The sequence below is a fragment of the Brienomyrus brachyistius genome, chromosome 17 (assembly GCF_023856365.1).
Source record: "Brienomyrus brachyistius isolate T26 chromosome 17, BBRACH_0.4, whole genome shotgun sequence".
Classification (NCBI taxonomy): Eukaryota; Metazoa; Chordata; class Actinopteri; order Osteoglossiformes; family Mormyridae; genus Brienomyrus; species Brienomyrus brachyistius.
The window spans coordinates 7,219,451-7,243,954 of NC_064549.1; the positions used below are offsets into that span (position 1 = coordinate 7,219,451).

A 24,504-nucleotide genomic window follows, 5' to 3' on the forward strand; every position below is an offset into this window, starting at 1 on the left:
CCGCAAGTCCTCTTTGCCTGCCAAGTCCCCAAGCAATCGGGGCTGGCAGGATTTGGGCCACTGACTGCGAATTACGTAGCTGAGGCAGCTAAGAAGGACTCAAGCTTCGAGTTACAATGGGTATCAGCAAAGATTAGGGCATAGAACCAAAGCAGGTTGGGTGATTAGCGAACGGGATCCAAGACACTGAGCAAAGCCAGAAACCAGAGAATGAACCAAAATCAAAATCAATAAAATGAATCCAAATCACCGAACCCAAACAAAATCCGGCAAGCATGAGATCTAAGACAGATCAGAAAAAAGCAGAAAGCCCCATCAGGAGCCCCACCCACCAAAAGAGAGCAAGGAAACATTGGTCAGAATGAGTTAAAATGTGCTGATTGCAAGTGTGGGTGATTATACACTGCAGTCAACTAGAAGTAGGTGTGGTCATGGGACCTAGAAGCCTAGTGAATTGGACTGGATATGACTGCATGTCCACAAACTAGTTATTTTCATAAATATAATGTATGAAAGTTTTATTGTAAGGAAATTTGTTCTATTTAAATCATATTTTTGCCAAGTATGTAGGATTAACATACTTGTTGTGTAAGGTATATTTACAACTGAAAGGAACTAAAAAAAACTCTGAGGACACCTTGTGGTGGCTACTGAACATTACCGCAGCAAGCAATATTATGGATGACTTTAATAATCTTCAAATTGCTTAAAACTATTATTATAAAATATTATTAATGCAAAATAAATTTTGCAGCATCATAGTTATAAAATATATTATTGAATTCAAATATTCGGTTGTAAAAGGAGTTCATAAATATCAGTGACTGTTGCCAAATAATAGACACCCACAACCATATATAAATGTACAGTGGAATTTCAAATGTCGCATTAACATTTATAATTACGGTTTCGCAGCGGCCGCACACAGTCCGTGGCCTGTGGAGGTCGTCCGTTCTACTTATCTTATGCAGATTTTCTCTGGACTCTTCATTTTCCTCCTAAAGTCCAAAAAAACACGTTATTATACGACGAGGAAAGGCAACAATATTATTATATTTTTAAAATAAGTGAAATGGAAAAGCAAACTGTATTGTACAAATGTGCGTTACCTGTGAACAATTTCAGATCAAATTTATCGCTAGTGATGATTCATACAGAACATTGTGTTCATGCATGTGCATGAGGCAGTGGTGGATCTGAAGACACGCATCGCACAATCTGTAATATTTGCATCATACTGTAATAGTTTAAGTTACCTATCACTCCCACTCCATCCATTATTTTCTAAATACCACCCCCAACCCCCCGAATCTTTCCTGACATTCAAAATTACCCAATTCATCCACTACAATCAACTATTTGTTCTGTTTTCATTGGCTGATTAAAGCAGATTTGCTTAAGCGCATTAGTAGCACAGACTGACGGGCAAAGTGAAAACCTAATTTTTATTATTATTATTATTATTTTTATTATTATTATTGGCTGTATCCCAGTGTCAGGGCGAGGAACACAGAATATGGAGCATTGTGTCTGGTTTCAAGCAGGCAGACTGACCCACTACCTCTGGGGACATTGACGGCACAAGTGCCACATAGCAGAGGGAGAGAGGGAGAGAGAGAGCAAGAGAGGGAGGCTGGGAGGGAGAGAGAGGGGGGGGGGAAGAGTAATAAAAGTGAGAGAATACAGAATCAATAAGAGGAAGCTGAGACGCCCTCCAAGTCATTTTTTGCCTCTTTTTGGAAAAAAAAATAATAAGTACATTATAGTTACACATTATTATTTTTCATAGAAAACAAAGGGGACCGAAGCAGCAATTTTCTGGGTAGAGAAGGAAAGGTTGCTGTTGAAAGGATCTATAGATATAAAGGAAAGAACTCTTGCTGAAAGGCTACAGAGCGAGCGAGGAGAGAGTGGGAGACTCCTCGGCTGATTAGCATTCACAGCAGGTAGGAGCCGGCTGCCATTCAGCCACTGTGTCGCAGTTAAAATGGAATTATAGTTGTTAGCTATGGGTTGTCTGTGTATAGCACCGAGGGACTGGCTGTCTGTGATGGATTTCTGCTCCCTTCGGTTTACCTCAGTTCACCCCTTAAGCATACGGAAATATTTCAGATAGAAATGGTTTTACTACTATTTTTTTTTTTAAATGACAGAAAAGGATCTTATTGAAAACATGCTTTTGTTCCTCAGAACTGACTGTCTGGCCACTTTTGGCATTTAGCCAAGACAAAAAATCTTGAAGTATATTCTGTAGTTGTGAGGATGTATGTTTTTGAGATACTGAGGTTGTTTCCCCACATTAATGCATTACTCCAATTTTACGGAAAGATTTACCTGCTTGATCATTTTAATATTTGTAGAGAGATGACAATATATAATAGAACTGATAGTAAATACTCTCATAAAAATGACCCTGGTTGACTCTTCTTTACATTACATCTGATTATTTCTGAGTAATGCCTGCCTATTAGTTTTCATTTGCAGGTATATTTGTGCCCAAGTTGTAGCTAGTGGCTTGCCCATAAACGTAAATAAATTGCGATAAATTGCATTGCGATAATTTTATGTGATGGCACAGTAGTACCATATTCACTACTAACACACTTCAGCTAGTCAAAATTTATCCTGGATACGCTGAACCCGAATTCAGTGTCTTTCTGACAGACTGTTTTATTATTTACATTCCCCTATAAAAGGCTATCAGCCGCCATATAGGTTGAATCCTGTGTTAAACATTAAGTGAAAAATTATAATAATGATTATATAATTAAACATTTCTTTACTACAGTGTAACTAAACCTGGGTAGTACTGTTGCCTCACACTTCCAGGGCTGGGACTGCGAACCCCACCTTGGCTGTGTGTGTGTTGAGTTCGCGCGGTTCCTCTGGGTACCTCACCTTCCTCCGACAATAGAAATACTTGCAGTTAGGCTAACTGGCATCTGTAAATGTCTCAGTGTATGAATATGTGTGTGTGTGTGTGTGTGTGTGTGTGTGTGTGTGTGTGTGTGTGTGTGTGTGTGTGTGTGTGTGTGTGTTTATTCCCGGCGATGGACAGGCGTTTCATACAGGGTGTGTGCCCTGTACGTGCTGCCTGGGCTGTGCTCCAGGCCCTCACGGCACCCTGCTCGGAATAAAAGCTTGGAAGTGAATAGAGTTATTACTCAAACATGTTGCAGATTTTACATGTTCACATGTTACCTGTCTTTTTTCCTGGGTACTCTGGTTTCCAAAAATATGTAATTTAGTGCTTGGAAAAATATCTACAGGGTGCGTGAATGCTCGCCTTATATCGGATCGGCATGGATTATCTACCAGTTATTTAGTTATTGTTGCAATTTAATTATCCACATTGTTCTGTTTTATTTTCATTGAGATCTGTTGGAACATTTTCAGCTGTTTCCTTTCTTTAGTATTTGGGCGCACAACCTTTCGTCAGCCACCAAATGTTTCAGGCGGCCGTAAATGTTTCCCACCTTTCAGGCGGATGTTTATCCTATTTTTCAGTTGGAATGGACTCCGTTTTAAATTAAATTGAGAGCAGGGAGTCTTTGCTGGACAGTTTAACGCAGACCAGCTTTTCTTGTTTAACCATTCTTCTGTGCTTTCAGTTGTATGTTTTGGGTCATTGTCCTGCTGAAGGAATCATGATCTTTGATTCATATCTAGCTGGGTAGCACATTTCACTCTGAAATACCCGTAATGAGTCCAAGGCCTCCAGAGGCAACAAAGGAACGACCCCAAAACATTTTGGAATTTTCATTATATTTAACTGTATGTTCGGCACTATTTCCCTTCTCCTTTTAAAAAATAAAAAACAATATTTTTGGTTTGGATAAAGATCAGACGTGCCTTTCTGTGTTTATCTTTCTCTGTGTCCCTCCTTGGCCTTTACCCATAAATCCCATCTCAATTTAGTGTGCCGGGTATGGTGCAGCACAAACATCACTGCGCACTGTTCCCATTTAGCGGTAAGCTTTTTGGATGTTTGACGTGATATTGCCTTTTCATATTTTTATGTTTGGTAATTACGGTTTTTCTCATGGTTTCAGGCGGGTCTTTTGTCCGCAAACATTAAATCAGAATGTTTAGTGTCGACATTAACACTGATATTCAGCTAATTCATATCGTATGAGAACCAGAAATCTATCAAATGAAACTCAAATTAGAAATGATTAATTTAATTGCAAATGATTAATTTAGTTTCTTTTGAGTAACTGGCTTAAGTTGTTCTAAAAGGTACCAATAATGGCACACAGGAATTCTTTTGGTTTTTAAACCATGTGGACACATTGATACATGTTTTCTCCTGTGTTATGTTAAATCTGTACACATAAAACAAACACTAATGTAGTTCATACATCGTTTTCACACTTTTCCCTTTATTTCTTTTTTCTTCTGTCTATGGATCCTGGTGGTACAAACCCATATCATTTCACATTTTCAGACATCAAAAGGAAGAGCAAACAGATAAAGTGGTTCTTGTGCACAGTTCCAGCCATTTTTTGGTTGAAAGCTGTTATTCTACCAAATTCAAAAGGTGGAGTTAATATTACACTGTCTGTGTGGTGCTGTCACTGCTCTGTGACAGCGATGTGGAGGCAGATCCTGATTATTCAATTCAATTCAATTCAATTCAATTTAATTTAATTTGATTTAATTTAATTTAATTTGTATAGCACATTTTCACAACATTACATTGTCTCAAAGTGCTTTACATTATCCCTGTCCAAAGCCCCACAGTGAGACAGGGGTCACGGTGGCAAGGAAAAACTCCCTAGAAGGAAGAAACCTTGGGAGACACCAGACCCAAAGGGGGAGCCCATCCTCCAGGGGGCAGCAGAGGAAGCCTTAACTCTAACCAGACCCAGAGGGGGAGCCCATCCTCCAGGGGGCAGCAGAGGAAGCCTTAACTCTAACCAGACCCAGAGGGGGAGCCCATCCGCTAGGGGGCAGCAGAGGAAGTCAAAGTCAAATAAGGAAGATGGCGAAGTCCCAATTCACACTGTCCCAATTTTAACATTTGAGTCTCAAAGTGGGGGACAGGCAGTTGATGGCAGGTGGGTTCTGATGCTGCATCAGATGGCAGAACGAACAGCGATACAGCAGCAGAGTATATAGTAGAGACGTCACATGCAGAAGGGTGAACAGGCCGGAAGGACGCCACAAGTAGTGGAGACATCGCAGGCACCAGGGCAGGTAGAGTATCTTGATTTTTTTGCAGTCTCCAGGCAGCACAGCCCAGGAAGAGAAGGGGAAATAAACTGTGCAATTAGCCAAATTAGGGGAGACTAGAGGCAGCACAAACAGCTAGGGGGGTGCAGTATGTAAGCTCCAGCAGATGCGGCTATGGCAGCATAAATAGGAGGGAGAGGCAGGTGGGAACGCAGGCATGGTGAGTCCCTGAATGTCAGCACTGCAATTCCACAAGGGGGTGTGACAGCACTGACAGCACTGACAGCACTGACAGTTCAGTTCATCTAAGGCCAATGGCACCGATCCACACCCAGCTCCACACCTCACACAATAGGTTTGATTACTGCGTCTCTCAGATGAAGATGATTATTATTTATTTATTCATTCATTTATTTATTTATTCGTTCATTTAAATCGTGGTCTTTCTCTGAAAATTCAAGTAACTGAACAAATTAAAAAAACAGCAAATTAACAAACCTAACAGGGACCTACCGTCATTTGACTTGTTCATCCTGAAGGATTATCCATCATGACTAAAGACTGATGTGATCCATTCAGCGCTTACCTTGGGTTGTTAATTTTGCCTGGGGTCTATAAATCAAATGGGGAAGCCACAGCTGGTCTGTGGAGTGGTCGACACTGACAGGGAAATATTTATAGCAACAATGTTACTGGAGTCAGTCCCTGTTTTCTGCGCAGTGTTACCTTTTGATGAAAAATAAAGAACTGCATGATGTGAACCTGACAAACTGGCTGCAATGCAAGATGTCTGTGAAAAGTGGATTCAGTACTTACCTATCCTTTATAATCCTGGGCCCAATACTACTGTAGATAAGCTGGGCCCATATAATGGGTGCTTCCCTTTCAGAAACGGTACACCAAATAATCCAACAAGGTACAGAATAAAATTATGGGTGTCTATTGACGTTTGGTTGAGTGATACATGGAGCATGCAGGTCTACATCGGGAAACCCGCTGAAGGAGCATTAAAAAAAAATCAGGACTACCAGAATAAGACCACGACCACCAGAACAAGACTGCTGATTCACCTCTTCTACCATCTTATTGATGTGGTTGCTGATAATGATTTTGCTTCTTATACTGAAATAGACATGTACAGAAGTAGTGGGAAAATTAAGGTGTATATTTCTGGAGCAGCTGGACAAAGCTTTGATGCAACATCACACTGAGTAAATCTAAGATTATCAGCTGCTGGGGCTACTGTGAAAGATATTCGAGAACAGGGAGCCATATACAGTTAGATTCTAGTATCAGTACGAGGGAAAAAGAAACATTCTCTCTCAACGAAAAATATTCCAAGACCAACAACACTGCGTGCGTGCAATGTAAGCATTAAATGTGCAAACACATAATTCTTATATTATGTTCAAAGTAATAAAAGAAAGAAAAGGACAAGTGCTGTTATAAGTTAAGTTTTCAATGTCATATTCAATTAATAACAATTTTTCAAAAGAAAAAGTTTCTTAAACTCACTGCGTTGAAATTACAGATTTAACCATAGTCAAACCCACCATAAACATAATAAATGTTATTATTGTTTTGTCATTCAACAATGGGGTTCAGTTCAGTGCAATCGTTTATTTGGAAAAAAAGGAAAACAAATATATTATATATATACAGAAATTCCAAGAGGATATCCCAGGACCTCATTAGTGCCACCTGCTGCTTGTGTGAGACATGACACACTCCACACACGTCATTGCTCTACCTAACATGTTTTATGTAAGTTAGCTTTCCTTTATGTGAGTGCAGTTAAATGTTTTCCAATTATTGAAGAAATAGAATGAAAATTTGGCAAGTAAACCTTGCAGCTGCCTTTATTTCAAAAGTCACAAAAAAATTGCAGTTAAATAATGAAATTACGACTTCTTCCGCAGAATTTCAGAACATCGAGACTGCGTCCGTTTACTGTTTAGTTTAAATAAGGTAAGAATACAGAATGTAACTGTTGTTATTTCTTTACAATAAAAGTTGAGAAAAAATGTATAAAGTATTTTAGGTGTGATAAGGGACTCTGTATCTCTACAAACTATTCCTTTACACGTGACATATCTTTACAAATTTCAGGTGGTACTCCTTTAAGTTGGCTAATAGAGTCATATTGAACTACTGGTTAGGAATAAAGCATTTTTTTAAACTATGTCAGTGTGTACACATATCAGATTGAATTTTGGGTAATGCAGTAAGTAACACAGTACTGGGCTGATGGCCAAAACCAAAGATTATGCACACTAAGTGGCCAAAGGTACGGACGACTTGCATTTCCATTTCAAATACTGCGAAGAACAGAGTAGTGTGTAGCTTTATGCATATTCACACATACTTAGCGAAAGAAAATGAATGTGTGATTGAAAAATATGAAGGCTTTTCACATTATAACAGGGTAGTGATATTTTATTAATTCCTGTAGGGAAATTCTCTCTTTGCCTACCCCATATTCCATGAGATACACAGACAGGTGAGAGCAAGCTTTGGGGGGGGGGGGGGGGGAGCACAGGGTCAGCCAGTGTGTAGAGTCCCTGGAGCTGGGGGTTAAGGGCCTTACTCTAGGGCCCACAGACATGTGACCTTTCTGCAGAGGTTGGGGTTGAACCGGTGATCACAGGCTCAGAGGTTTCGCCCACTGAGCCATATGCTGCCCCCAGGCTGAATAAAATATGGACTAAAGAATTTTCCCCATATATTTCTTTGAATAACTAATATGCATTTGTGGATGGGGGGGGGGGGGTGATTTACATAGATGGAGAGCTGGTGATCCATGCATCTCATATTTGGCCTCTTATTTCTGTGTCCTAGACCGTGACCCAGAACTTGCACCCAATTTAAAGGGTATTATGTTTTCTTCCAGTATGCAAATGCTAGAATAACTAAACATTTTTGTAACATCTATGTCAGTCTGCAGTGCTAGTAATACAGTTAAACAGATGCATGAAAATATTAGAAAAAAAGTCTTAAGATAGCTGATGGTTTCATTCAGTTGATGATTTGGTTGTTACTAATACAGGTGTATATATATATATCCATCCATCCATTTTCCAAACCGCTTATCCTATTGGGTCGCGGGGGGTCCGGAGCCTATCCCGGAATCAATGGGCACGAGGCAGGGAACAACCCAGGATGGGGGGCCAGCCCATCGCAGGGCACACTCACACATGCACACCTACGGGCAATTCAGCAACTCCAATTAGCCTCAGCATGTTTTTGGACTGTGGGGGGAAACCGGAGTACCCGGAGGAAACCCCACGACGACACGGGGAGAACATGCAAACTCCGCACACATGTGACCCAGGCGGAGACTCGAACCCGGGTCCCAGAGGTGTGAGGCGACAGTGCTAACCACTGCACCACCATGCCGCCCCCTATATATATATATATATATAGCCATTGAATGTCAATACAGTATCTTAATTGATTTCAAATGATGTCAGCTCATAGTGTGCTGCTTATATACGTAGGGTTGTGTGTGCTGTTGGCAGCAATTCAATTTTTTGACCAATCACTACTTGACGATGACTTGTACTTCATGCCTTTGACACCATATAAATGTGAATGTATCCTATTAACAAATGAGAAAAGGAGATGCCATTTCTAGGTAGATTTACATACAGTAATCGTTTTAAAATAAAGAATATGGTGGTATGGTTCCTGAATTCTGGTTATGTCTGGTCCCCATCCATAAATCCATAAATCCTGGAAACTTAACTTAAATGTTTTTTTGAAAATGGTTGGGTTGATGAATAGAAGAAAAATTCTAATGGATTTCTGCTCTGTTGTGTGTCACAGGTTACATCAGTTGCAAGGGGATGACTGAGCACATTCACAATATCAGCATTCATAATTTCAGTAAGTCTATTCTCCAGACCCTCAACGAGCAGCGCAACCGTGGTCAATTCTGCGACGTGACCATTCGGATCCATGGGAGCATGCTTCGAGCCCACCGCTGTGTGCTGGCTGCAGGTAGCCCCTTTTTCCAGGACAAGCTGCTCTTGGGCTACAGTGACATTGAGATCCCATCAGTGGTATCGGTCCAGTCCATTCAGAGATTGATTGACTTCATGTACAGTGGACTGCTTCACGTGTCCCAATCAGAGGCTCTTCAGATCTTAACTGCTGCAAGCATATTGCAGATTAAGTCTGCTATTGATGAGTGCACTCGTATTGTTTCACAAAACGTGAGCTCTAGAGAGATCAAGAGCATCCCGCTGAATTCCAAGGACTCAGATCTAAAGACCTACAAAGGCACGTTAGAGTCTGAAACGTTTAGTCCCAACAGTGACACAGATTCCATCTCTATGCAGCTTCACATGCATGATGACACTCTAGAACACAATTTTTCTTGCTCCAACCTCTTGTTGCAGAACAGTCCCAAGGAAGACTATGGAGGCAACGATCTCTCCATTAGTTCCAAAGAGCATGATGACAACAATCACGGCAATGTGGGGGTGCAAAAATATGAAAAGTTTCTTTCCAATTCAGAGACTATCCATTGCCGAAAACAACCGCGACCAGTTCGCATACAACTGGCGGGTATTCACGGTTTGCAGGAGACCCAGGAATATAACCGACATCATTCCAAAGAGTGTGAGGAGTGTACTGAGGATTTAGATAAAACAGATAGTCAGCCCAAAGGGGACAGCTTTGATTTAGATTTCAGTTCATCCATCTGCACTGAAAATATGTCCATCGAGTATTGCTCCACAAATGGATTTCATCAGGTAGGAAGCACAGACGGTTTGGCATCAAATGTTCTCTGGGAGTATCCACTGCATCCTGAAGTCAGGACAACATCACCAAAGCAAATGAATGATAGCGAGGACACAACTAAGTCTCAGGATGAAGGTGGCATTTTTCAGTTGGACGAAAAAATCGATGCACAACTCCCTTGTAACAGGACTGTATTACAATCAATGCCTAAAGCCGCAAATCAGCAGTTTGCTCAGAAAAATGTGACGATGCCAACAAACCTTACCAGTAAGTCAGAGGTTATTGGCACAGCGGACAAAAGCCACCAACCCACTGTGTTTTCCACAAAGTCAACCAGCAGTGACAAAGCCTTCTTTTTTAAACTGTCACAGCCTCTAATGGGTCAGAAGCCTCATTTTGTAGCTGTGCCACATTCCAGCATACCCCAATTTTCTGCTCAGTTTTTGGGACAGCAGTCCTCAACACAGCCTAAAATGGGACATTCTGGAGAAGGAACCGGAAAGGGGGGAAAAAGACCCTATGCATGTCTTCTCTGCAACAAGACTTTTACTGCCAAACAGAATCACGTGAAGCACATGTTTGTGCATACTGGTAAGTAACTAGACACACTACACAAGTAACTTAAGCAATTAAAAAAAAAATCCAATTTCTACTTCCACATGCACCAATCCCCAAATTTACAAATAAAACTAAGCTTTTATTTGTATAGCAAAATCCATTATGAAGATTCGTAGAAATGTTGCAGTCCAAGAGTGTTCAAATTCTGCTACAAGTAGAAGGGAGACATTGAGAAATCACAACATTGTCATAAGTTTAAGGCTATAAACATCAACACTGAATATATAATGGTACTAATGACATTAGCTCATTGCGGGATTAATACTGTAAGACTTACTTGTCTATAAAAAAAACATATATCATGAAATATGGCCAAGACACAGAAACAGATTACAGTCTTCTATTTCTATATCACTCACATACTTTATTTCACAAGGTTTCCTGTGCACATGATACAGTATCATCTGATAAGACTGCAACAAGACCCTTCTTTGTTATTAGAGGCAGAGAAATTAGATGTATATGCTATACCAGAAGATTCCATTATATAAAACCTGCTGGTTGAGGTGTCTAAAGTAATTATAGACAGAATGCTTTGGATATATAAAACACAATGACACTTTTATTGATCCCTGTGGGGAAATTCTCCTTACACCTACCCCATCCTGTTCTCTATGAGACACATACAGATGAGAGCAAGCTTGGGGGGTCAGAGTGAAGGGCAGCCACCTACTGCACCTACAGAGCTGGGGGTTAAGGGTCTTGCTGAAGAGCCTGTGGACATGTGACTATTCTGCTGAGGCCGGGCTCAAACCAGTGACCTTCCAATTACAGGCACAGAGGCTGAGCCTACTGAACCAGACATACATAATCATATATAACCATATACACACAAATATATATAATCATATCCTGAGCCACACATATAATCAAATAGTCATTGATTGGATCATACCTGCAGCATAAATTGGTGTTAGAACTTGAAAAATAAAATCAAGGCAATTTTAAGAGGACCAGAGAAATAATAGCATTATTTAACATTACTGCGATGGGCATTGGCTGAATTGATACACTTCAAAGGGTACTATATAGTGTTAAAGCTACAAAATATATAGCCTACTTATGGGCAATGTTGTGTATTTTACAAAAACATGTGTAACATACACTTATTAGTTCATTCAAAAGTAATTCAATTACTTTACCAATTACTGCATATAAAAGTAATTAGCTACTAGAGAAAGTAACTTTTCCTTTTCCAATAGTCCACTTACTTTCCTTTACTTCAATTCTCTTATTAAATGAACCCATATATGGGTTTCAAATCTGGATTCATTTCGCCCTCTGCTAACGTTATCTAACACTGACAAGAATGAAGGATCAATGGGTTTCAAATTCGGAATATTGTTTCGCCTCCTCTGCCTCCACTAATACTAGCTGACTCCGGCATCGATGGTGGTCCAGCAGCATCATTATTAACAGGTTTAAAAAGGCCTGTTATTTCTTTCTTTAGTGACTTCCTTTGTGTTCCTCTCATTGTTTTTTTTTTGTTGTGCTTCACTGATGTATCTTCTGTTATCTACTATACTGATGTTCAATTACCTAGACCAATATGGAGTGAAACAACTGCATACTGATTTTGTCCATTTTATCTGAACTTTTATATTAGAGCGAAATACATGACAAAAACTGAACCAAAATTATATTTGCATATATATATTAGTGTATTTATGCATTTTGTTTTGTTTTGAAGGTGTCTAACCTCTTACAAAGAAGTTGAGGATTAGCACAAAGTGGCAGTGTACAAAAAGGGTACATGACTATGACTAAAAGATTTCACACAGAGGAACAAGTACATTCATTTTACATTCCTAGCCACACATTATTTTGGTTTAAAAATAAAATTCTAAGAATTTCTTCCACCACTATATTGCCCCTTGTTAACAAGACGAATTTCTGTGCTTGTTTAGGAGAAAAGCCACACCAATGCAACGTTTGCTGGCGCTCATTTTCCCTGAAGGATTATTTAATAAAGCATATGGTGACGCACACAGGAGTCCGCGCTTACCAGTGCAGTACCTGCAACAAGCGTTTCACTCAGAAGAGCTCCCTCAACGTCCACATGCGCTTGCATCACAAAGAGAAGTCTTATGAGTGTTTCGTCTGTAGGAAGAAATTCTCCCATGAGACTCTGCTGGGGAGACACATGTGTCTGCATGGCCCAGGTGCCAGTTTGGTTACTCGAGCAGGCAAAGGACCAGCCTCTGACCCAGTTCCCGTTACTGTTCCTGAACCTGGTGCTGGCATGGTGGCTCCTGCCATACCTTTGACTGGAGGAGCAGGAGCTGAAGATGGAGCAGAACCTTGCATGGAGATGGGTGAGGAGGCTGAGGGGGGTTGCCAAGATGAAACGTCCTTCACATGCTCCATCTGCTTAGCCAGATTCAGTCAAGCTGAGGATTTTCATGAGCACATGCAAATGCATATCTCAGAAGGACTGCCGCATCGTGAATTACAAACCTTTCGCAAACAGAAATGAACTGTTTTACACAGGTTGCCTTTTATCTACTTGTCTAAAATCCCTTAGACACAGACCAAATATGATCCGTAAAAGTCAACATTAAATTTTGGAACAGTTAGAAACAATGCACAAATATGCACTGCTCCAACAAAAAGAGAGAACAACCAGCAAACTGTCAATTCAGTGAAAAATACTGCCTAATTAACCAGCAAATTTGCATACAAATACATGCAGGGTACACATATATTTTTGCAAATGTGTCCTGTTAATACATATATTTAGTTCATTGTGTATATGAACCGATCTTGACAGCTGCCAGCACATTTTGTATTTTCAACATGGGGAAACGTAAAACTGTTAAAAGATCTTGAATAACTGATACTAGTGGAGACAGCAATGCAATAGTATATAGGGATCTATTTTAAGACCATCATTTAATCATTTAAGTTAATGTCTGATGATCCTGAGGAGCAAGAACATGCAGCAAGTGGCAGGTCTGTGGGCAGAAATGCCCCTGCTGAAGAGAGATGTCAGAGGAGAATAATCAGAATGGTTCAAGCCAACAGGAAGGCGCTCAAATAACCACACTTTACAACAGTGGCATGCAAAAAGCATCTCTGAATGCACAACCTTGAGGTGGATGAGTTACAACAGTAGGCAGCCACATTTGGTTTCACTCCTGTCAGCTAAAAACAGGAAAAGAAAGATTCTATGGACACAGGCTCACCAAAACTGAACAGCTGTAGATTGAGAAAACATTGCCTGGTCTGATGAATCTTGATTTCCGCACTGTCAAGCAGACGGCAGCGCAAGAAAGTGGCATAAACAGCATTCATCCATGGACACAACCTGCCTTGTGTTAACAGTTCAGGATTGTGGTGGTGGTGTAATGATGTGGGAATGTTTTCTTGGTACGTCACCTTCTAATACCAATCTCATTATTTAAATGCCACAATCTATCTGAGTATTGTTGCTACCCATGTGCATCCCTTTATGGCCATGATTTACCAATAGTCCACTTACTGCAGGGTAATACGCCATATCACAACACACGCGTCATCTCAGACTGGTTCTGTGAACATGCCAATAAGTTCATTGCACTTCAATGGCTTAGCCGGTCACCAGATATGAATCCAATGGAGCACCTTTGGGATGTTGTGGGACGGGAGATTTGCAGCATCGATGTGCAGCCGGCAAATCTGCAGCCATTGCGTAAGGCAATCATGTCAGCATGGACCTGAATCTCTAAGGCACCTTCTTAAGTCTATTTAGTTATTTAGTGGCCCTGTTGGGAAGCCACCATGCACTGCAAGGGGGCGATCAACACCAGTCAGGCCATTAGAAGCTATGGTCTCCTTACTGCTGGCAGGCTTCCCTTGCTGGGCTTAAAGCCCATGCTGGGAAGATGCCAAGAGGCAAAAGACGGCAGTGAGTTGCATATGTTTGCTTACTGCAGGTGGATGGAAGGAGGATCACCTTGAAGGCACTGCTTCCTTCTACCTACAAGGGGAATACCCTAGGATGACTACCCCAAACAGACTGTCACCTTTTCATAGACCCTCTTTTTTGTAGCGGCCCCACATTACTGTAATAAACTTTGCCCTCTGAGGGCCGTTTGTTGGCACCATTGTCTCCTGAGTCTCCTTGCCCCACAACACTGGTGGAGGATGTGGGTGAGTGGAGTCACTGCAGCTGACCAGCAGGACTTCACGTAGTAGAAGGTACTTGGCTAGTTGATATGCTGCAGCAATTACAGCAGAGGTCACCATACGTGTACTGAGGGATCATTGCCAGCCCCTCTGTGCCAGTTTTGACACTGAATGGATGAAGCTGCTAGCCACTCTTTGCCAGTCACTACACTGAACACTAGTTTGGATGAAGCTGACATCCTCTCTGTGCCAACTGCCACTCTGAATGCCAATAAGAAGAAGTCAGCAGTTATACCAGTCAGCAATGACAGACAGGTTGAAGCTTCAGCATGGTGTTTTGGCAGGAGGTTGACAGCCTTGTTGAAATGTTGCCCTGCACTAGAAGGGGCCAGTCAACACCCTGGAGGTCAACAGGAACCATGGTTTCTTACTTTTGACCTCAAGAAGTATCAATGGGACATGACTGGAAACTTATGATGGTGGGACAGTCTTGCCTCGCTGGGCTTTAGGCCCATGCTGAGAAGAATCCAAGGTGGAGAAAAGAGGATGCATCTGCCCATCACAGACCCTCTTATGTATAGTGGTCCCTCATTCATGAAACAAACCTTGCCTTTTGAGCAGCTTTTGTCTGCATTTTTGTCTCCCTGAGTCATCTTGCCTTAGGACGATATTCATTTGATTATTCATTGATCCATTTAATCATCTTCAATCCATTTTTCCTGATGATGGCCTTGGTTGCAGAGTGCCAGATTGGTCAGTGCGATAGTCCTGCCATAGCCATAGACTCATATGATACAATCTCTCCAGCATCATTACCGTGGTCTCCACTCAATTCAACATTCCTGGAATAATTCCCCTGGAAGTCATTTAGTTGGCAAGCTGCTCGAACCACCTCAGCTGAATTCACGTATTCCAGTGGTCAGTAGTAGTAGTTGTACTTTGAGGTACCTCCAGATGTCTAAATCCCTCTTTCTGTGATGTTGAATGAGCCCAGCAATCATGAATAGAAACCATGTGAGGACCTTTTGTACAAACTTGTTCTTTTTCATTACCCAAATTCTCATGAGAACAGGGATGTAGACTGCTCAACCACAAACCTTGCCTGAGAACTTAACTCTCATCTAACGCCACTGATCCACCTGTTAAATTTGAAAGCAAGATCCTAAGGAAAGCAAAACCCATTAAGGGCAGCCCCCCCCCCCATCTACTTTATCAAGAGAATGCCATGGCCTTAGATTTGGAGCGCTGTATCTCAACCTTGCCTCTTCACATTCAGCACTGAAATGCTCAAGTGTGTGCCAGAGGTTCTGGTCGGGTCTAAAAGCACATTATTATCTGCAAATAGCAGAGATGTCACCAGCCTTTCAACTGGATTCTCTTCCAACCACAGCTCACCAGAAAGAAGAATTCCACTCTTTCCAAGAGAATACCATGGCCGTGGATTTGGAGATGCTGGATCTCAACCCTGCTGTTTCCCACTGAGTACTGAAATGCTCAAGTGCGTGCTAGAGGTTCTGGTAGAAACAGTCTAAAGGTACAACATTTCCTGCAAATAGCAGGGATGTCACCATCCTCTCATACTGGATGCCCTTCCAACCACATCTGTGCCTTGATATCCTGGTCATGAAGATCACAAATATATGAAGACAAGAAGCACTCTAGCTGCAGACCAACCCAACTTTGAATGGCTCTGATCATGTGCTAAGTATGCAGATAGGGGCCGAATAGCACACGGTAGTAGCCTCGTTACTCTTTCTTTCTACAGCACCTCCCACCGTTTTTGCCTATTCCCATAAATAAACCCTCACAAAGCAGTGCAAAGGAGGAGAGTTGGTCCAATGTTCCACGGCCAGAGATGCTATGTTTGACCATTAGGTTGGGCCTCCTCTCCAGGAGCAAATAGGAATCACTGTCCCTGGTTGCTAGCCCATCTCTCCCACTTTCCATGCAACTTTGAAGAGGCTTGTCAAACAAGTTATCCCATCAAAATCCAATGCTTTCAGCATACTTGGACAAAAAGTTAAGAATCGCTTGAACATTTAGCGTAACATTCATACTTTTTATTAGTAGAAACATAACACATTCTGTTCTTTTTCCACTTTATGTTTGTACAGAGTGTTTAGTGAGTATGATTAAATAGATTAAATTCTATTTTACTTAATTGAACCAGTTTTATTTAGATACATATCATTTTCCCCCATATGTTTATCAACTGAAATTTCAGTAGTACAGATACAGCCATGTGAAACAGTAAGCACATCCTATGAAAAAGGTTTTTCTTTTTAAACATGTGGAAATATTAACATGTGACCTTCATTTAAAAACAGTATCTATAGATACTGGTGATGTAACTGAATTTTACAAAAATGAACAGATATGCCATTTTCTTCTATTTAAAAATTATTTGCACTTTTAGCCCTAATACTGTAGCTGGTATGTGGCAGAAGCAACCTCAAATATGTCTACCAGTTTCTCACATCAACTGGAAGAAAGATATTCCTTCAGTTTTGCAATGTTTGATTTATTTATTTTTTCTAAACGTGCACGGCGCATTTCAAATTCCCACGCAGCATTTCAGGGGATTTAGATGCAGTTAGATGCAGGGTTTGATTTGACCATTCTAGAACTCTGCATTTTTTCCTTTTAGGATCATTGTTATCAGTCTTCTGACAGATGATCTCAAATTACCCTCAAGCACCCTGTGGTACAATGAAGAATTCATAGTGGATTCTATGATGGTGAACTGCCCAGGAAATGATGCAGTGAAGCAACCCCAAACTGTAACATTTCCACCACCATGCTTTACAGATATGTATCTTATGTTTTAGTCAAATTCTGTGTTTGGTTTTTGCCAAAAATGGCTACTGTTACTGGAGTCAAAAAACTTTATCTAGCCCTGTCTGTCCAGAACACACTGCACCAGAAGTCTTGGATTTTGCCTGGATGTTCATGAGCAAACGTTAGTCTCCTGATGTTCTTTCTGGACAGATGTTCCCTCCTAGCACACATCTCATTTGTCAAGATCTTCTCTAACAATCTTCTGATCATTCGTACCTGATGTGGTGCATCTGATTCTAATTTTAGATATTTGTGGTATCGATAAATGTAGAGGTGCACTTTTTCTGCACATGCAATTTGCATTTATGTTTATATAAATTATATAATTGAATAAAAAATGTAAATGGTGCATGATATTTATTACATCACCTCCATCTATCAATATTGTTGCAATGAAGATGAAATTTTAGTATGCAGAGGAAAGTCAAAACCTTGGGGGATACTATCACGCTGCCCTGCACAAGTACTGAATCCACCTTAAAATGATCAGACTTGCCTGCATTACTAATGATACACACATATTCTTCCTGACTGTAATTTTATACAAACTCGTTTATTTTTTGCAAACTCACATAGTAAAATTTTGAGAGTCAAAATCACATATTTCTCAGCAGATCTTAGAAAAAGCGGGTTCAATACTTTTGCTAGGCAGTGCATTTTTGTACAAATCATACTTTGTAGATCCTAGAAACAATTTCAATGACAAAGTAAAAGAAGCTAAAATACAACAAAAATACTCTAAAATTACCTAGAGTGACATCATTGAGCCATAATTCATTGTTTTCAAATGTATAGTTTAGCGAGTGATATTTGTGGTTGTTTTATCAGAATTAGTTATTAGAATTAGCTAGAGTGTTTTGAAATTTCTGAAATTCTGATCAAATGCTTTAACATGAGTTGGCAAATGCATTTAAATAATAATAATAATAATACATTTTGGAAAGAACAACAGTATAAGTGAATTTTCCCAAAGAATTTAAGCTGATTATCATACAGGGTTTTTGTATGCAATGTTACTGCTTGTTCAGTACTCTTTCATTGTGAACAATACAACAAACAATGACTTGCGTATCTATTGACCTACAGACTGCATAATCATCAGATCAATATATTACAAGATAATGTGGAATTCTTGTATGTATCAGCATTTTGATAGACAGAAAACATAGACAATGCCCAATGAAAGGGCACCGAGTTCTTGAATTCAGTACAGTGGTTAAAATTTTGCTTCTCTTGAATACCTTATCGATAATTAAACAATGTCCTACAGAAAATAATTCAGGATAACAGCATACAATTGCCTTACCTTGCAAATTTCCAACTGCCCATTTTTGCATAATATTGCCACCTTTGTGTTGTTATTGATCTGTCATCAGTTGGTTTCTTTGTCGTGTGGAAATTGCCATCCTAGTCCACATTTGACTACAAAAGCAAATACTAGACCAACCTGGTAGTACTTGTCTGTGGGTTAGAAAACTAAAGAAGATTAGTAATTAATCATTTCGGAATACAGCCTTTTTACTCATACAGCTTAATTACCCGCTTTCCATTGGATGTGATTTTGTCAGAAATTCCTACATGCAGAAAAAACTGTGCTGTTATGCAATACATGTTGTTGACTACGATGTACTGAATTCATATACGAATATAGTTGCTTGACAATTAGGATATATTTTGTTTATTCCTTAAAGAAAGCATATCTCCTGCAATCTGCGGAACGATGGTGTTGATTGCAACATATTTGTTGTGCTGCTTAAACCAATGAGTGACACATTGTTTTTGAAAGCTGTTAATATTTTAGAGAACAATGAATGTAAGAAATGTCTATATGTTAAGTATTTATGTTGGAGATGTCTTTTTAGGCAAATAAATGTTTCATATAGCTTTTATTTTTGATTGTCATCTGTTCTAGTTTCACGTGTCGAGCTTTTATTGTTTTGTTGTTGTTAACACACACTTCAGGACAAAGTATGGGACAGAGAGAGAACAAAAAAGAATTAAGCACTAGGCATACGCTGGATGAGATACCACAAGGCATACAATCACAATAAACAATTGAAAGAAAGTAAACCATGTAAATCACATGTCTTTGGAGTATGGGGAATATTTGAGTACCTCCACACAAAGATGAGGAGAACATGCAAACTCACACTGGGCCAAAGCCAGGAATCAAAGATACCACAAGGCACTTGTCATGCCTCGCATGGGCTTCTGCAACTCATCACCGACAGGTTTACCGGCTTGGGCTATCGAACCACTGCAGATGATTCAAAATGCAGCAGGACGTCTGACTTCCAAACAGCCAAAATGCTTTCATGTTACTCCCCTGCTTGTCTCACTTCATTGGCCCCCTTTAGGTGCTCACATCAAGTTCAAGTCCTCTGCGCTGGCTTTCACAGTCTTCAATGTATCAATATCCATCTCTCCCGTCGCATCTCTAACGTCGCTTCTACATCCCTAGACCAAGTGTCACTCAGGATGTTTCTCACGTGTGGTTCCCCGATGGTGGAATGAGTTGCCAAATAACATCAGATTCCCTCTCAACCTTCAAGAAACACCTCAAGATCCATCTGTCCCTTGAAACCCCTATAGTAGCCTACACCTGCACTCCACACTCAATTGCAGGTCTCTTATGTTCTCTTTAGAAATGCAGCATGACGTCTTGGGCCAGTGATACCTCAGGCACAGTTCATGGAGTGCTATTAACAGAATACCACTTCTGGCAATTTTCCACCGCCACCAAGAACTGAGCCATACCCAAGCCATACTGCCCACTTTCAGCTGGGTACAGTTTTTCATTGTAAATTATGCAAGCCGTACTGTACTTACTCTGACACCGGCCCTACATACTAGCAGGGCTGAAAGCACAAGTGAGCCGATTTGGTTGTGTCGCCACTATCTGATCCGTCAAAATGCATGGAGATCTGTGTGGATATGCATGGATTACCTGATGGAAAATGAGCATTGGTAGAATCATACCTCGTGATGTATTGAAACATTCCAGATAACCCAGAACTTGAAATTGTTCAACGTCCAATTTAATGATAGTACTACAGAATAGCTGCACGGAATGGATTCGTGATGCATTTACACAAGCGGATGCTAATCCCGCTAGCATTAGATGCTAACATTAGATGGCAATTCTTACAGACATGCTAGCGGAAATCATAGTAAATCATGATGTACACCATGTGAACAGTAAATAAGCATCTCTTCAGTTTTATGTCACTGTCGCTCTCCAAACCCAGCAACGCCTTTACTGAGTCGACCCTTCTGCAGTGGAAAAACAAAGTGAGCTGGAACTGAACTGTAACTATATTCTCTTTGCGGTCCAGGTCGGGTCCAGCCTGGTTCGTGTATGTCAGTAGAAAAGGGCCATTAGTTAACAAGTTAAGATTCTTGCTATGGTTGAAATGTGATGTACAGTATAGCTCTTGCTCCAATACTACTTAGCTGCCCTTATGCCTAACTCACTCTCTTGCTAGCTGCATCAGAATCACAATCAGGTTTATTGGCCAAGTATGTTCACACATACAGGAAATCTGTCACATGTTGTCACTGGCTTGCACACATACAGCAGACACATACACGGGTGAGACAAGACACATATGGTTGATAAGTACATAAAAAGTGCAAGGGTACAGTGCGAGGAACATAGAAATAAATACATACAGTACAATCAGTACAACGACTCATTTACAATGAGATATTGTTTGATAATGGAGGGAGGTAACAGTGCAACTAAGGTAAAGCAACTGGGTCAGCTATTCATGAGTGATGGCTTGTGGGAAGAATCTGTTCTTGTACCTATTTGTTTTGGCGCACAATGATCTATAGTGCCTGCCAAAGGAGAGAATTTCCATGAGGCTGCGGCCCAGGTGTAAGGGGGCTGCGATGATATTGCCTGCCCCCGCCCCCGACTCAGAATGGATACAGTCCTGGAGGGTAGACAGGATAACACTAACATTTTCTGTTGACCTATTTGGTGTATCCTGTTCTTGTCTTTTTTGATACTTCGTCTAAAGCAGACTGACGTGTAGAAACATCAGTGGCTCCCGTTGCAGGTTTGAGCTTCCTCACCTGGTGCAGGAAGGAAACCCTCTGCTGGGCCTTTATGAATTTATTTTGGTCTCTCATTTCAGGTCCTGGAAGATTGGAGATTCCGGAAATGAATAGGTTTCCGTGCCAGACAGTGCTATTCAGTATGGAGGGGGGCTCTTCCTAAAATGCACCTTCATCTACACAATTTTGAGCATGCTGTAATAACCACACTAGACAACCAACTGCTCGACCTCACAACTGTATGCAGACTCACCACCATTTCTGCCGAACGCATCTCTGACTGCATGTCAGTAATGAGCCGTCTCACCTGTACACAGCATAGGACAACAGCGCCTGATAAACAGACAAATGCATATGTAAATGCTAATAAAAAAAATGGTACCAGCTATAAAATGGGTCTTTGTTACCCTTGCAGGTACCGTATCACTGAAACTGAACACATCTGAGTATGTGAAGCTGTGACTTCTGTGAAAATCTTGCCACTAAAGAACAAAGAGTTTATTAGCATGGTTTACCACTAGTAGCGTGGGCCACATTCCAGTGACAGATGAATGTATTCTCTCTCTTTTTTTATTACACTCCCATTATACATAATTGCTATAACAAGTGGAGGATAAGCAAAAAGGAAGGGGGGGGGGGAGAGAAGGGGCGGGTGGAATGGAAGCCATATGGATGATAGGAGAGACGTCCAAGATGCCAGCAGAAAGAGTGGAAACAAAGAATAATGCAGTTAATGGCACACAAACCGAGAACTTCAGCATGATCTTGGGCCTGTGACACATCAGGCATGACTCGTGGAGGGCTATTAACAGAACCCATCTAAGAAGCAAAGCAGGCACAGTGTGTCCATAAGGGGAAAGACTCGAGGCAGGAAAATAAGAGCGCAGAAGAGATGGCGCCAAAGGAGCAGCTGGTGAAGCAGGCAGCGTGGTGGGGAGCCTGGTGAAAGGCAGGAGGTGGCAGAGTCTGAGCAGAAAGCACACAGCAGATGTCAGCTGCAGGCGTGCGCCAGGAGGTGGAGGCAGCACGCAGGAAACGGAGGGCCGACGGAAAACGCCAGTGCGGCGTATAGCTACGTGGAACCTACGCGGTTATTTTGACGGGAACTGGGGAGCGCCTCTCGAACTGCTTTTGTGAAATTTCTGCTACGATTTCTTTCATTGTTTTCCCATTGTCAGTCAGGTGGTACGTGCATTAATAATAAAATATGTGCTCCCATGGTACAGGATGCATATGCAAATACTGTCTTCATTCATCCGACATGTTGCATTACCACCTGTCACGTTACAGCCGACGGCACCTTATTTAGGGCTATTTATGATTATTGTCCAAGCAAAATTAACACCTTCATCCTATTTATGCTTATGTTCCCTGTCAGTCTTGGAATTAGGCAACTAAGCATTACGCTACACATTATACTGAGTATAACTGCTTACTTGCCAAAGAAATATGTTCATTGATTTGATCATGCATTATTAAAGATGAAACACTTAAAAAAAAAAAACCTAAGAATAATTTTCACCAAAGCAGGTGGCTTGAAATAAAAAAAAAAAACAAAAAAAAAACAAACATATTTTTGTCACATGAATTCTGCAAAATTGCATGCACCTGTATTGCTCCTTAAACATCATGCACTTTAAATCGTTTGTTTGTCTTTGAAACTCATCATACACAAACGTAAAACCATGTATGCCGGCGACCTGTACGCCACACCTCTGCCCTTGACTCGAAAATAACTGGTGCAGGGCACACACCAGTGAGTGAGATATAAAGACTGCCTCAAATAACACCGAAAACAAGCCTATATTTGCTACTGTGCAGAAACGCACCTAATACGTATATTAAAGAATTCCAAATCCATCACCGTTCAACACCAGCCCTGTATAGCAGCAACTGCATATTAATCAGGAAATCACTTTTGTGCAAAGCACTCACTTTCAGTTACTGTTGTATTTATGGTGTGACTTTAATGTAAGTTTAAAAAACATTAAAACTAAATTTCTACAACATTAGTATGACTACCAGAACATAGGATAACTTGATCAAAATGCATACAAGTAACATTTGTTTTTAAGATGTTCACCTTAGTCTCAAACATACATTTAAAAAAATCTAGCCATAAAAATCTTACAGTTCAATTAAGAATAGTTAATGATTATGTCTGGAAGTAGGTTACAAGTAGTAATTATGTCAATCTTCTCACTGACAGACTTAAGATCTTCCACAATAAGCCGGATGCTATGAGAAGCATTGATGATTCCGTTCTGAGAATTGCCGAAGTGACTTGTTGTCGCCTGAATCTCCCTAGTGGCATTTTGATACACCTGTCTGAGCGTTTGTGCCACGTCGCCACACAGCCGTGCATTAGTTTCTTGCAATTTCTGTTGCAGTAATGTGTTACAGGGACCGCCTGACACAAGTCTGCAAGCAGGATACTCCTCCAGCGTCGATGCAGAGTCTTTGGTGCTACTGACGACAAGCAGAGGTATTTCCTTACTGAGTTCTGGAGTTATGTCAGCGTTTTCTCCAATAACAAGCTTTTGCGCGTCATCCTGCTCCCCTTCGCTGTCAGTCTCCGGTGCTTCTCCAAGGACTTTTAGACCGGATTCAGTGGAGTGTGCTGCAGCGACCGACGTTATATATATTTCCTCATCGGAATCAGTCTCCGATGCCTCTCCCGCCACCACTATTCGATACTTGCTGGTCGCCATTATGAACGTCTTTCCAACTGTAAAACAAGAATGCATGGTCGGGGACGGCATGCATACAGACAGAAGCGAATAAATCACAAATGCATAATCAAACGCATACCTAGATCACTTCGTCGACATCAACCTTCCAGATGCACACGACCGAAAGACACGGCGAAGCAGCTCACTACACGATACTAAATCACATGAACAGGAAACAAATATTAGCCTCACATGGGCAGTGATGCATTTTAGTTACCAATCAGGG

At 40.9% G+C, this 24,504-nt stretch overlaps 2 protein-coding genes across 3 annotated transcripts; one reads left to right on the forward strand and one right to left on the reverse strand.

Annotated features, from left to right (window-relative positions):
• The first annotated feature begins 1,661 nt into the window (after positions 1–1,661).
• Positions 1,662–19,373, forward strand: LOC125712364 (zinc finger and BTB domain-containing protein 20-like). Of its 2 annotated transcripts, XM_048982319.1 has the most exons (4): positions 1,662–1,946; positions 9,001–10,512; positions 12,447–12,854; positions 16,037–19,373. In XM_048982319.1, the coding sequence occupies exons 2-4, from the start codon at positions 9,021–9,023 to the stop codon at positions 16,126–16,128; spliced, it is 1,992 nt and encodes a 663-aa protein (XP_048838276.1). In that variant the 5' UTR covers positions 1,662–1,946; positions 9,001–9,020; the 3' UTR covers positions 16,129–19,373. The 2 variants fall into 2 exon arrangements, with proteins under 2 accessions (XP_048838276.1, XP_048838275.1); XM_048982318.1 differs by having other exon boundaries at positions 12,447–19,373.
• Positions 19,374–23,498: 4,125 nt separating this feature from the next.
• bloc1s3 (biogenesis of lysosomal organelles complex-1, subunit 3) lies at positions 23,499–24,491 on the reverse strand. Its single transcript, XM_048981981.1, has 2 exons — positions 24,358–24,491; positions 23,499–24,274 (listed from the first exon to the last, which is right to left on the reverse strand). The coding sequence occupies exon 2, from the start codon at positions 24,255–24,257 to the stop codon at positions 23,685–23,687; it is 573 nt and encodes a 190-aa protein (XP_048837938.1). The 5' UTR covers positions 24,258–24,274; positions 24,358–24,491; the 3' UTR covers positions 23,499–23,684.
• Between the last annotated feature and the right edge of the window lie 13 nt (positions 24,492–24,504).